This window comes from Pempheris klunzingeri, chromosome 9 (genome assembly GCF_042242105.1).
Source record: "Pempheris klunzingeri isolate RE-2024b chromosome 9, fPemKlu1.hap1, whole genome shotgun sequence".
NCBI classification, from domain to species: Eukaryota; Metazoa; Chordata; class Actinopteri; order Acropomatiformes; family Pempheridae; genus Pempheris; species Pempheris klunzingeri.
The window spans coordinates 19,403,382-19,418,309 of record NC_092020.1 but is presented as its reverse complement, the minus strand read 5'-3'; the positions used below and the strand labels follow the sequence as shown (position 1 = coordinate 19,418,309).

Here is a 14,928-nt window from a genome sequence, read left to right as displayed (position 1 = left end):
GTGAACCCAATGTGTGTTGTGATAAATTGTACGCCAGCCTCTCACAGGTACTCCAGTCAGTCCTGAGATCATTCTTCACCCAGCAAGACAAACTACTGACAAGCTGAATGCCTCTCTGTCACACATACCCAGCAAAAGCGTCTATCGCAGAATGCTAGATGATGTATGTGCACACTGCGCTGACATGAAATAAATAACATTCATATGTACACAAGGAGGCAGCTCTCACGCATCTGGCTCCCCCAGAGGTCTTGCAGATATTATCAGAAAAGTGAATGACTAATTCTGGTCCACCAGTTCCATTTCACTTTTCTTAATGGACCCTGGTATTGCAGCTCTTAGATGTGGCTAAATACTACAAATGAATCAACCTTGAACACAGCCAACATTTAAACACAGAGTCCAGAAAAATAGATATGAAAAGCACCTCCGTTTGTGGCTGTACCTACCACTGTGGCCTTACTGAATCAGCCCTTTGTGCCCGCCGTGCCCAGATGTGAGGGAGCTACACAGAAGCACATGCTCACTGGAAGTATTTTTACAGGTCCGCCATTTGACTAAGCCGCTCTGTAAAATCCCCGCTCAGTATTGACTTTGTTCTTTACTGTTTTCCTCACTGAAAGACGATCGGCATTGCCAGAATTAATGGTGCACCTTTTGCCACATTGGACTGGTGAATTTCCCATCACATTTAGATTTTTCTACATTTCGAGGTGGCCTGAACCACCCAACTGCTGCTCTTGGCACAGATTTAGCACAGTGTTAATGCAGTTGAGTCTTCTTTTCTTATTTTCAGAAATTTATAATGTAAAAGCGCGGCAGATCCGTTTGATCTGAAACTGTAAAGACTGTCATTGTCTCAGTTTTTCCCTCATCCTGAACTATCATGACATGATGTACAGTAAATACTCTGACACTGTGTGTCTGGCTACCCCAGGAAAGAGCAATGTTTGCTCTGGGACACGCTCCCAGTGCTGTGAGCTGTTTGTTGAAGAGAGCTAAACGTACGTAATGCTTAGGACAAGTCAGAGCCAGAATTCAATGAAAGGAAAGTGCCTGATGTTCAGTGTGCTGGGCAACACAGCTCACTTTACTGAAGGTATCACGATACCACATAAACAGCACTGTGTTTTGGCAATTTTGGCCAGAAGGTGCATCATCCCCTTAAGCAGAGAGACATGAGAGTAAACACAGCCCCTTATACGAGTCCCCATGACACCTCCCTTCCAATCAACCTCGCCTTGTCAAGCCCATTAATTTCAAGTCCCCATTCTGTCGTTTCCAAATCATAACTCCAGTATGTGGTCTCCATCTGTAGTTAAACATTGTATCTTTACAGCAATTGTGGCTCCTTTTGCAACTTGTGAGATTACTGTGACTTGAGTGTCCCTGTTACACATTCCTCAAGTCCTGTGGGAGCAGTGTTTAGTTCCGCCTGAGATGGAGAAAGGCCAGGAATTCAACTTTCTCTGGTGAAATAAAAAAGGGAAGTTTGGCCGCAGTCAAATGAGCTTAAGGTAAACACATTAAGCGGAAGGGCTGTGGCAGGAATTGACATGGGGGAAGGGAGTAGAGACAGTGTTGAGTTGGGGGGACATTTTCCTCACATTGGCAAATTTTTGGACGTTTGCACCTTTGCACTTAAGAAAACAATCTGCCAGAGCCAGACCCCAACCCTGTTTGGTTTTGACTCTGGAGGCGAAACCCCTTTCATTTCCTCATGCAAGGCCCCCTCTGTGTACACCGTGTGTGCACTATTGTGTGTTGACTGTGGCTGCATGTTTTTGTGTGTTTGTGTATAATCTTATCTCAGTTTCACTCACAGAAAATGCCACCCATGTTTTCACAAAACCTGGGCTTTGTGGTAACCCCCTTAAAGAAACTAAAACCTTTTTCCAGACAGAAGCAAAGTGTTGTAGCCCACAAATATTCGTGTGGTCATGCCACAGATGGCAGCCTTTTCATACAGCAACTGAAGGCTTGAGTCTTGGTTCGTGAAACATTTCTGTTTTCCTCAACGGGAGGCTCCCTCTCCCACCTTGCTGGTGACCCTGAGCATCTGTCCCAGCCAAGAGCTGAGGGGAACGCTCCCCAGAGAGCCATGTTGGGTAACTCAGAGTTGTAACTGCCTATTAAAACAGGAAACTGACAAACCCTTGTAAACCAAACTCATTAGTCATGTCCCGTGACGCTGGCTCTGAGCTGTAACATTTTAACATTTTTCATGGTGTTCCATGATTACTGCACATTCTAGCATCTCTTGTGTGTTTGATTTTGTTTCTTCTTTTTTATTTTATTCTGTGTGCGTACTTGTGTGTTTACACCCAAAGCACATAACTTGTCAAGCTAAAGGGTTAAGTAAACTACAGGTTGATTAAATAGTTGAGTAGTAATTTATTTCATTTAACATATTTCCTGCCCTCGTACTGTACTTGCTTACTTTCCTTTTTAAAACATTTCTATAAAACACATTATTTCGTCTTCTGTTTTTCTGCAGGACATTCCTGCAAACTACTGACCAAGAACATGGGCATGCTCGTGATCAATGAAGACACTCTTGATGTGAGTATTTAGCATTTTGTTTTCCTATAAATAATTAGATTTCCTTGCATACAGACGCAAATAACTCACCAAATCACAAAGTGCTCCGTTGTTTCACAAAATGTTTTACTTTGGCTTTTGACTCGAGCCAGTTATTCAGTTTATTCCTAATTTCCTAATTTCATTACAACTTTTCATTGCTATCAGTGCAACTTCCAGCATTTTCAATGTAGCACCCATGATATTTACTATAGTACTATATTAGTTTGAGATATCCACTTGGGAAATTCTATCCACTTTATGTGTATGCAACTTAAAGCAATTCCTCAGAAATATTTCCAAATACCTATTACTGGTCTTGAGGGTAAAAATTTGACATCATGAGGACGTCCTTGAGTATAGTAATCCCCTAATCCCATCACCCAATTCCTGTGGAAAAAAAACTGAAAGGCTGAGGCCAGGGATCCTTCCACACACACACACACACACACACACACACACACACACACACACACACACACACACAGCCACCACACATCCCAAATCTGCCTTTAACATCTTTAAGACACCCAGCAGAGAAGTCTGTTGACCCCCCCGGCAGGAGCGCCTTGTCTGTTGTTTTTGAGAATGAAAAGGGCAAGTCCCTGCACCTCCAGCAGGAGAAGGCTAAGCAGAGGAGCTGCAGATGGAGGAGAAACTCGACTGGTTTTAGTTTGTCGGACAAGAAGGGGGGAACGGGGAAAAGAAGCTGATGAAGGAGGGGAAAGCAGCGGGGGGGTGTTTTGGGGTGATGACGGACGGCCTTCACTCTGTCAGCCAGTCGTTAAGCGTGATAAATGAAGCTGAGTTAGAAATTTGGGGTCGGTGCATTCATAAAGCACACAAACCGGCGCTTTGAAATGTCAACTCCGATTCTCCTGTGGTTGAGCAGATGCTTACATAAGGCAGTTTGTTAAAACGCGAAGGGAGAAACCTCTCCACCAAGACTGAGGAGGCACAGTGAACAGAGGGCCAGGCACCAGGGCTGGTACCTCTGAGTGCTCTTATGCTGCGATGGAGAGTAATTGGAGCATGTCTTACTTCTTTGCTGAGTTTAGAAATGGTTATCAAAGAGGGGACAAAGTTTTAGACGTTCCCTGCGCCAAATCTTACTTGAACTGAAAGTCCCAAAGTGAGATGTGGTCTCCCAAGGTAGGATTAGGTCATTTTGAACAGCTTCGTCTTCCAGTCAGCGTGTTTGGACATAATTATTGAACATTAGTGGATTAATCTTCCTAAAGTACTGTCATAGATGGATCCAAAAGGTAATTTGCCTGTGGTTTAATTATCAAAAATGGTGTAATAAATACAGACACATGATACAGATGTCAGTCAGAAAAGTAATGGAAAAGTATGTCCACCTACTTTTAACAAAGGTGGAAGGTCCCCTCCAAGTCTAAGATAGATAATGACATTACATCTATACAAATGTCCAGATTCCACATCATGAGCGTCACGTCCTCTTGGCTATATCACTCAAGGACTGTATCAACAATGGAGCTCAGTCTTTATGGGAAGCTCTCAAGGATTTCTGAATGGACGCCACATACCCATTCCAAAACCAAACACTAGCTAGTCACATAGGCTAAACTGGTCATTATAGCCATAACAAAGAGGCTTTAGGAGGAGACATGTAGCATTAGTGCTAAAATTCCTCAGTGGAAATTAGGGGGGAAATGGCCGCTCTACTTGAGGAAATGGTAAACTTTGCTTATCACAGTATATGATGAATCGATTGTGCCCCAAACAGAGTGAATTCTTTCTCATACAGATGGTATACTGGAATATACAAAGCAAACACACACACACACACACGCACTCACACTGAGATGTCATCTAAAATCACTCTGTTAACCGAGATGGAGAGGCTTACGTTTTTGGCACTGTGTGTGAATATAGATATCACACCCTATGCCTATTCTAACCTGTGCTTCTCTCTCCCACACACACACACACACACACGCTCACCATCTCGTGCTGTTTTACAGACCCCATCAGGGATGGTTTAGTCCTGGCAGCTGCTTTCTGCTTGTATCCTCTAGCTCAGTTTCTCTCCTCTGTTAATCCATCATCTCTTTCTCTGCGTGTCTCTCACTCTCCGTCTCTCGCTTTGTGAAACGTAAAGCCCCTTTCTCCAAATATTTCCTTTAAGCTGGGGTTTCAGAGTTTTGTTATGCCAAGCCAACGTTGCCTGGTCCCCCTGGTGCAATCTGACTGCTTTGACATATCTGACCTCGACACCAGGCCGGACCCCTCCTTCCCTCAGCACTACTAATGGCCGCCATTTTTCAATGATTACAGCTGTTTGAGCATCTGCTTGGCACATTAAGTTTGATGCATTGCATCGTATCATTGCTTTGTATCTGCCCATTTTAGTCTGTCTCTCCCTGTTTTTTGTAAGGTCATTTAACCATTTACACCTGTGCACTTACCAAATACCACCACACCACCATTAAGGATATTATTTTATTGTCAGAAGTGCTTCTATTATATGCCAATACTTTTGAAGCAAGGTAATTTAATTTTTAATTTCTAATTTAATTTCTGCACCTTTTCTGTCTCCTCTGTTGCTGTAACAAGTGAATTTCCCTGGTGTGGGATAAATAAAGTCTCTCTTATCTTATCTTATTAGTACATCTGCCAGACCCTCAGAAAGTGGTTACATACAGAAATTGGTTTTATGTCTTAATGGCTTCCCCATCTGTAGGGAAGATGATTAAATGATGAATACAATGATGATCTCACCACTCCATCCATCCATCCAGACCACATGCTGCTCTACCAGGACAGTAAAACCTCTTGTCAGTCTCATATTTATGGCTTTTCATCATCACTCATCATCATAGCTCTATGTACTGTATAAGCAAACACGATCCATTCTCGGAAGTCGTCATTGTTATCACCTCATAAGCCAGTGTAATAAGCAAGGGAAACATAATAAATATCTGAAATATCAAGAGCAGCTGCTCTGTAGCAGTTTAGGATTAGCAAGGAGAGTGGACAGATCTGTCTCATCTATTAAACACTAATGTGCGCCAGAGACAAGATGGACAGTTAAGTGTCTAAAATATCTGAGATTAATTAATCGTATTTGTGTGAGGAAAAAATATCTTCTGAATGTGTGTTCCTTTAGAGTTGCACTACATACATGTTTACAAAGACATACATCAGCGTTTTTGTATGTCCCACTACGATAGATGAAGTATAACTCTTAAAGTAGATTACAGCAGGGGGGGAATGTATGAATCATTTCAAATGTCCATGCGTGCCAGGCCATGGGGTAACAGCCCTCATGTGCAATCTTTTTTTTCCATGTAGACGTGGCTTAGAAACTTCTTAACCCAGAAACTCCTTTTGGGCTGAGGCTGAAGAATCCATAGAAAAGTAGAAAGGGCAAAAGAAGAAAAAAATATGTAATGATAAAAATGTGAAGTAATATTTGCAATTATTTTTGTAATAAACCATTGAAATGTTGCTAATGAAGCACAGGATATATGTGTTCTTTTGATATTTTCTTATACTCTGTCACTGTCACAAGACATCTCAGTTTACTCTATAAACATTATTAATCTGTTATCTATAGATGTTTATGAGCACTTAATTCATTTTTCCAGGATAACAGATGGTATTATTATTGTAATTGTATAATATTTTCGCACCTGTTAACTAATTGACGAATGCTTTTAGAATAAAAGGATTTTTTTTTAAAAAACATCTTAAATGGCTTTACTGACTTCTAAATGAATTAATCATAATCAGCTTGCACAGTAGATTCTTTGAAACTGATCCACCAGGGCCAAAATAGCTAACATTATCTAACAACAGTGCATATCTCCCCTAACCACTATAAAACTGCAGGCTTGAAATTATAATGACTAATTACGCTAATTAAACTAACATTCATGACGTGTTTTCCATCACACAGAGAACAAGGGAAACTCTCAGCCACCACTGTGGAATGCTTGGAGATGCCCTCTACAAGGAGAACGACTTTGCTCTCATTATTGACGGGAAGACTCTCAAATACGCCCTCACATTCGGAGTGCGACAGTACTTCCTGGACCTCGCCTTGTCCTGTAAAGCTGTCATATGCTGCAGGTAAGATTTACACCTGAAACAGTAAAATAAAACTGAGACGATAAATTTCACTGACCAAAATGTAAGAATGAGGACAATGTTCTTAGTTTCATTGCCCTTTCCAGTTTTTTTCTGCACTTTAATAACACCAAACAAAATAAGTAGTTATAAAAAAGGTAAGTGTTCAGATACTTGAAGTTATTTTCATGTATCCACTTAAATGCAGCAGATCTAAAAAAGTGCCCAAATATGTATAAAGAGATGGAAAATTCTTAGATATTCCACTTTTTACTAACATCATCTCTGAGAACTCATTTGTTGTTTCTCTAAACAAGATGCACACAGACTCTTAGACTGTGATAGCTCAACAAACTGACCTTGTTATACAATGTCCTTAATGGTTCCCAGTGACAAATATATTATATTGCGACCACTATAAACAAGAGAGAGAGATAGTGAGACAGTTGAGTATGGCTGTAACTAACTATCAATTGATTAATCGTTTTGTCTGTAAAATGTTCATAAAATTGTTGCTGTCATCAAAATTTCATTTTGCAACAGTATAAGACAGAGAAAAGAGCAAATCCACAGAACTGAGAAGCTGAAAGTATGTAATGTTGAGCGTTTTTGCTTAAAAATGACAAATGAAAAGCTCTATGGTTGAACTGCCAAGTATTATGTCTCCTCCACAAAGGTCATTGAGTATGTTTATGGCAGCAGTTTAAAAAGTTTTACAGTTATAAATTTAAATAGCAACTTTGAACATTATGCAGGTACACTGTCGAACTGCCCAGACCACATAAATAATAGGAAGTACTTAAGTACTCAAGCAACCACGACGGGGTCTAGGGGCCAGAAGTCAGCACCATGTTTTCAGAACAACAGCAAACCTTATGACTCAGAACATTACGTCAAATTTTTATTTATTTTTCCCTCCACCTCTACCTGCCTTTGCCTTGTGCACACTCCGTGGGCACTGAGAGACACCAGGGGATGAATGAGGCCTCTTAAACCACAGAGAACATAAACATTAACAGTTTCACAGCTTAAAACAGACTTGCACTTTGTGACATCATCCCTGGAGACTCTCTCTCTCTCTACTGTACTTTTAACTGCCCTCAAACCTCGGTTTTAATAAGAGGAAGCTCCTGTGTGGCAGGCTACAGACTTTTCTGTCAGTGAGGGCATAAAGTCAAGTTTAAAGTCTTGTTAAGTAAGAGTTATAAGATGTGTCACAATCACCGTCATGTAATGAGTGCTTTTACTTAATGGTTAAAAGTGGAATACATGTTCCAAAATATGACAAGTAGTCTTTGTAGTAGTAGTTCCAAGTCCCTCACTGCCAATTCTACTGCTGGTACATTGCCTATAAAAAGTATTCACCCTCTTTGAAGGTTTCATATTTTAATGTATTTTTTATGTATTACTACATTGTAAAGTAGATTTAAAATAGATGTAATGTTCCTGTTAAACAGATCTCTGCAAAGTGACATTAATTACAAACATAAAATACAAAATACACATGTGCATAAAGATTCACCCACTTTAACAAGACACAGCTAAATTACCTCTAATGCAGCTGGTTGGTTTTATGAAACCCACCAGTAAAAAGGAGATCACCTGTGTAGTTGAGGTTTCAGTTGGTTGTAGTATTAATACACATGTATCTGTGAGGTCCAGCTTTTGGTGAGTAGAGTTGACAAAGCAACAGCCCAACCTCCAGAGGCTGAGACAGCCACATTAAACCCTCTTTAATTTAAGACAAAAATAAGAAAACTTCCAAGCAGGATAAATACTTTCTATTGGCACTCTAGACAGTTACATCGTAGTCTAGACTCTAGACTACGATGTAACATACAGTCAAGTCAGAAGCACAGCTACCAGGGATTAATTGCAGTCTTTACAGGTGCTTTCTTCTCTTTGCCACCTATGTTTAGTTTTAGGGTGTTCCCACAGTTTGGCTCGACTGTCTGCACACCTCAACCTCCTATTCAAAGTTAAGGAAGAGCTCTGGGTTTCGCCAAGTGCTGATCTCAAGAATTAATATTATTTTATGCACACCCCAATTATACTGCCCAAAAGTAGGAATTAGAATTTCCTCGACAATACATTCTTTAGTGATTCGCATAGTCTCACGTCTACTCTCCATTATAATGTATGTCTTGCCTTACGCTTTGCACTGCATACTGTATGACTCACCGTTGTAGCATCAGTTTTATCAGGACCGATTTTTCAATATTAATTGCACTCGCTAATTAACACAAATCAACTTCTTGTTTCAATAAGCGCCCATTTTCTAATATTCCCTGTGCTATTGCTCCCTTTCAGAGTATCTCCTCTTCAGAAGTCAGAGGTGGTGGAGATGGTGAAGAAACAGGTGAAGGTGATCACGCTGGCCATTGGCGATGGTGCTAATGACGTGGGAATGATCCAGACAGCTCATGTCGGTGTGGGAATCTCAGGCAACGAGGGCCTGCAGGCAGCAAACTCTTCTGACTACTCTATCGCCCAGGTGAGCACGATGGCAGGGGCTCAAACAAAATAAGGAAAAACTCTACCTATTGATTAAAGTACGTTGTTGCTCATTAATTGTTATGGATGGAATATGGAATTATCTTATCTAAGTATAGTGTAAGTGGGAACTTAACTAGGTATTTAATGAATTAAAATGCACAATCTAAAGTGTGGAAGCAGTGTTAAAATGTGACTTTAACTGAATCGAAACGTGTTCTTTTACACTACAGGTGCATGTCCTCAATTTCGCAGCTGCACTACATTGATATCAGTGCTGATTTCCATCATCCAAAAATCTGATTCCACAAATTGTCAGTCCTTTTATTGTCTTCGCTAGTGTAAGACATGTTAGTGATAGCTTGGCACATTGTTCTGAGTAACAATGGTTCATATGTCTGCCAGGGCATTAGCTTATACAGTGAAGTAGCAACACCTGTAAAACAGGCATCTGGTGACACCCAACTCCCAACATAACGATACAGAAACAGATCCCGGCAAAATGCTACTTAAATACATACTTATGTCCCAGTAACCAGTTTGTCTGAAACTCTGCTTCGATATGTAACACCCAAAAACAACAAAAGGCGTGGAGATCTTGTATCATGGCTCTGTTTCTACACAGCACGCCGCTCAGTGCATCATGTTTCTGTTACAGCCACAGGGCTTGAGAGTATGGGAAACCAATAGTTGACTAAAACACAGTACACTCTCTGTGCTTCAGTATGCAATTACCATTCAAGAGACTTGGGCTCGTCTTAAGTGCCCCCTTCAATCTGCATGACATGTAAAAGTGTATGTCGTTCAAAGACAGGTGGCCTCTCATAATCCATTTAGGTTGTGTCCCTGCATCAAATTAAATTACACCTCCAGACTTGTTCTTGTGTTTTCCATACATTGGCGTAACGGTACATTAACTGTAATTTGCAGACTGCAAACTGAAATCAATCTTTAGAAGTTGTGTAACTTGTTTTTCTACTCCTATACATGATTTATATTAATGCTCTAGAGGATCAGATGAACTCCTTCCTGTGGTAGATTATTAGGCAGCTAGTTTCTAAGATGTAAGACTTGAAAGCTCAGAATTATCTGTTGAAGCAAGTGGAGAGTGAAGAGGCTTTGGACCGAAGCACCTCTGCTCTCCGTCTGTCATCAGCTCAGGTCTGTGTTAACTGATGTTTGATCCGACCATTCAAGGGGTCAGACAAACTGGGGGCCACCACGGTGCTGTCGTTTCCCCTAAAAAATAGTGTTGTAATGCTGAGAGATGGAAATACGAGCATTGGAATAAACAAAATTGTTTTTGCCCAAAAATAAGTTTCCTCCTACCTCCTCGTCTGTTTTTTCTGAGGATGGTGCTTTGTTTTAGTAATTCACTGGCAACTAAGACGAAACACTCGTAGTTCTGCTCCAGTGTAATCACATATATAAGCCAGAAATAGCACTGAAATTGTAAGTTCACCACAGGCCCTAAATGCTGGTATAATTATAAAGTCATTTAACTATTATGCTGAGCCCTTGGAGACCAATACCCCTGTATGAACTCCTCCATTTTAAAAAACTGAAAGCTTGGTCTCACAATTTTTGACTTGAAATTTCTGGAATGTGTTAGTGAGAGCTTTGGCCACAATGCCTCATCAGTCCTCTCTGCTGGGGGATGACAAAACACTGCTGCTTTCTTTAATCTTGAAGTTCCTGTAACCACTTAAGCGTTCCAGCACTGATCTCTGATTATGAGGAACCATTAGACAGTGTGCTGTACACAGACTTGGGCTATTCATTCATCTTGTCGTTTTCCTCCATTTACTCCCCTCCCACACAGTTCAAATACTTGAAGAATCTGCTGCTCGTCCATGGAGCCTGGAATTACAACCGTGTAGCCAAGTGTATCCTGTACTGCTTCTACAAGAATATTGTCCTCTACATAATTGAGGTAAGTCTCACATAGTAGCTCTCAAGACTGAGAGGCATGCAATGAACCAGATCTGAATGCAAAGCATTGAGATTTTTCCACATGACATGATTCGGTAAAGGCAAAGATTCCTTGTTAGAGTTTCCATGTTTGTATTGCTTTTGACTGGCCCTTCACATTACCTGCCAGTTTATGCGGCTCCTGGACGAATGGTTTGAGTTTTGACATACCTGGACAGAATATACACAAACATGCAGAGTAACAGACACACACACACAACTCAGTAATGAAGGGAAAACTATACCTAATTAACTGGAAGTCTGCCCTCAGGAAATCCTCGCCAGTTAGATCCATTTATCCACACCGCTCTGAATCTGAATGATCGTAGTAGAACTGCCTCACTAGCAATGCCACCCATTTGTTATTCTGCCCTAGGATGAGACTTTTTTTTTTTTTACCATTTTAAACTGTGTTGCATACAGCAGCTGTACACAATATTGGCCACACTAAGGAATAAAATGTAGAATTTACAAGTAGGCATTTTCTCAGTATCAATATTTAACAATGTTTACTGAAATATTCAGAGTTGCAAAAAAGTTGTCTAGTTGAATGATTATCTAGTATTTAGCTAGAACAAAATTTTTTCAAGCCTTTGAGATCTTATGATTTGACACATGATCTGGCAGTATTTTAACTGAAAAGCTAAGACAATAAATTAAAACATTGATATTTTTGCTCAGCTCTGTGATTATTACATTTTTACTGTACTAATAATCCAATGATATTTGCTTTGGATGGACAGGTATGAAAAGCCAATTAATTCTGTTCATAGCCAGCTCCTCTGTGATGGTTGGGAGGGTTCACACATGTTCACGCATCGGTCTGTCTGCGGTAGGTTTGATGATATTTGACAGATACCAGACCCTGAACTGATTGCAGGTTCAAAGCCATAACCAAGAATGACCAGACAGGTTAAGTGCTTCCTATCAGCAGCAGCTTTATCATTAGGGGTGCTCAGATGTTTTGATCTAGTGGCTGTGCACTTGTCTAATGCTTGGATTTTCATCTAACTAAGGTGGAATGAGTCTCTGTCTGTCTGAATGCACCTCTGCCTGTCTGTTCTTCGATTTTCTTGACAACCGTGCATCCAATTGACTTTTTACTTGGCAGGCATATTGCTGAGGACCCAAGGAAAAGCAATGTTGATTGCGAGCTATTGAAATCTATGGGACATGTTTTTAGCAGTGCGTTGATACCACTAGAAGCACACGCTGTGTAGTGAGAGGGGAGCCCTATTAACTGTTACACCGTCAAATGGCATGCTGGGTAGTGCTCGCTACTGCTCACCCTCCATCGCTTGCTGCAGTACATTCAAGAGCAGATGGTAAAAGAGAGACCAAACAGGCCGGAGATGTTACATTATAGCAAATATTTCAAGAGCAGTCCGGTGCCAAACAGCTAACTGTTAGCAAGGACTATGTATAAAAAAAAACTGGCTATAAAAGGGTACAAAACATTTCAGGCATTAGTGATGTAACTTTCAAAGTGAACATGTGACTACGAATAAGACAGTCTAGCATTGCTAGAGGACTCACCTATTTTATCTCAGGTGTACTGAAGCAGCAAAACCAGAGGCCAAGTCTGTTCCAAAGGCATGTACTGAATGAGCATTTCACTAGTCTTCTCAAAAAGTCTAAATTAGAGGTCCCCTACTGAGTGTTTTTTTTCATAGAGATACTATTAAAAACAGTGTGAAAAATTATCTTGAGTGTTAGCAAACAGCTTGAATTGAAAATAAATATAATACAAGTTAGGATATACGTGAAGAACAGATCATAAGAGAACAAGACAAAGAGGTTGCTCAGGCATTTAAAAAAAAAATGCCTCACCACTCTCTACACTTATGTTGCCTGAGGGGGCCCAATAGCCATAGAGAGCAAGTGATTTACACTCTTTCTGTGAAAAGGGGACAATGTGGAGAAGGCTCCCTGGCCATGCTACGCTGGATCAGCCACATGTTCAAAATATCATCACAACATAACCTGTCAGGGAAACATGAGCACTTTAAAATTCTCTTTAGTTCATCTTCTTTCTGTGACACTTGACCTCCGATCCCCTTTTCCACCCTCATTCTAGTTTATAAACCATGGAGAATCAGTAGACTACCTTTTACATTCCAGCATGTCTGCTTCTGGCTTATTGTGACCTGAAGTGAAAGAGGCCAGTCGGTCTTTCTAGGCTATAGCTGTAGCTATAGGTACTGCAGCTGCTTGATCATGCTGCCTTTTTCCAGATAAGGAAAAATACCAGTTTCTGAAGCAGATCAAAAATCAAATTCAATTTGCTGCAAATTGAATTTTCTGCCAACAAAAACATTACATAAGGCATTTCATCTGTGCTTGAATGTTGAATTTATTTCATTGTAGTCCCATGCATACATTTTTCTGTGTTTCACTCACTTAGAATGGACTGTTTAAGTCCAAAAGAGGTGGCACCGCATTACTCAAAACAGACCTTTATGTCATGATCACATCAAAACCTGCTCAAAATTCCTTTTAACATTGTTTACCCATTTTTTTGTGTCCGACCACAGCCCCTCTTTAGACATACCAGGTCTCTTTTCAAAGCAGGTCTTTTCCTCCAATTGGAACGTAACATCTATAGTTCTGTCTGCAGGGCGAGCTTCTTTTTAACACACCTTTTGTTACTGTCTGAAAACATAACTCCCCCTCCCCCCGTGCTACGCTCCTTCAGGGGATTCAAGTAGATAATAGGACATTTCTTCACTGTTTGGCGGCTTCAATATTTCAAATGTCCCTGTTTTGTGAGACTCTGACATCTAACACACCAGCAACCCTGGGATATGGGTAAAGGCTACAATTGTTGCACTAATAGGTTTACTTTTGTGCTTGCATGTTTTTCTCGTTGACTCCCAGGCTACCTTGGAAGGAAAGAATCAGGGATGTTGATGGGAATTTTAACTTTTTTGTTTGCAGCAGTGTGTGTTACAATTTGAATACCAGTGCCTTAAGATGCTGTGTTTAAGCCTCTTTTCGTCTCCCTCTCTTTCCACCGGGTCTTTGCTTCTTTTTAAGAGACATAGAGTAGGAGAGTGAGGGATTCTGTGACTATTGTGGAAGACTTGAATGTGAGCGCAACTTTGTCTGAGGGTCTTGGAACAGTTGTGTGATCATTCAGGAGTTTCTGTGACTCGCTGAGAGTTAATTTGAGTCAGAAAGTACAGCTGTCACTCCAGTGGATGATTGACTGATGGCTGTAACTGGTTCACAGTGTTTCTTTTCGGTTCTGCACATGCTGTTGATTAGGGTTGGCATTCCTTTTCCTCATCAGTCAGAGATTAGTTCAAGCATTATCACGCTTGAATTCTGAGTATCTACCTAATCAAAAGAGGCGGTTATGATTAATCAAATATTTTTTTTAAACAATGTGTCCCAGTGCTTACCAGAGATTAAGCAGAATTCATAACTCTTATTTGGTTACAAATTACACTATTAACTAAAGAACGGGAGTGAAAAGGATTGAATCCAGCCACATTCAAGCCAAGAGGCCTTTCCAAATGAAGCCATAGCATCTTAATTCAAATGACTGATCCAGCTGGCCACTCATGTTTGATTGACACATTGCCAAAGTGCAATAGTGGGGGCTGATTGACAAGTAGCATTTATGAGGCAATTACATGAAAGCTCATTCAGTGCAGCTCAGTGTAGTTAAGACGGCTTGGAGTAGCAGAGCAGAGCTTGCAGACCATCACACACTGAATGAAACCACAGAGGCCTGGCATTGTAAGACAGCTTGTGTTTGCAGCTCCACATATTTCCAGCATATTT

General features: G+C 40.6%; 1 protein-coding gene across 7 annotated transcripts in view; it reads left to right on the top strand.

Moving 5' to 3' along the window:
* Positions 1-14,928, top strand: part of atp8a1 (ATPase phospholipid transporting 8A1) — a 101,341-nt gene that overhangs the window by 60,347 nt on the left and 26,066 nt on the right. For all 7 annotated transcript variants that reach the window (XM_070836274.1, XM_070836270.1, XM_070836272.1 and 4 more), the window contains 4 exons: positions 2,498-2,562; positions 6,506-6,678; positions 8,986-9,169; positions 10,991-11,101. In XM_070836274.1, coding sequence (XP_070692375.1) covers positions 2,498-2,562; positions 6,506-6,678; positions 8,986-9,169; positions 10,991-11,101 — 533 coding nt within the window. The remainder of the gene's footprint in view (positions 1-2,497; positions 2,563-6,505; positions 6,679-8,985; positions 9,170-10,990; positions 11,102-14,928) is intronic.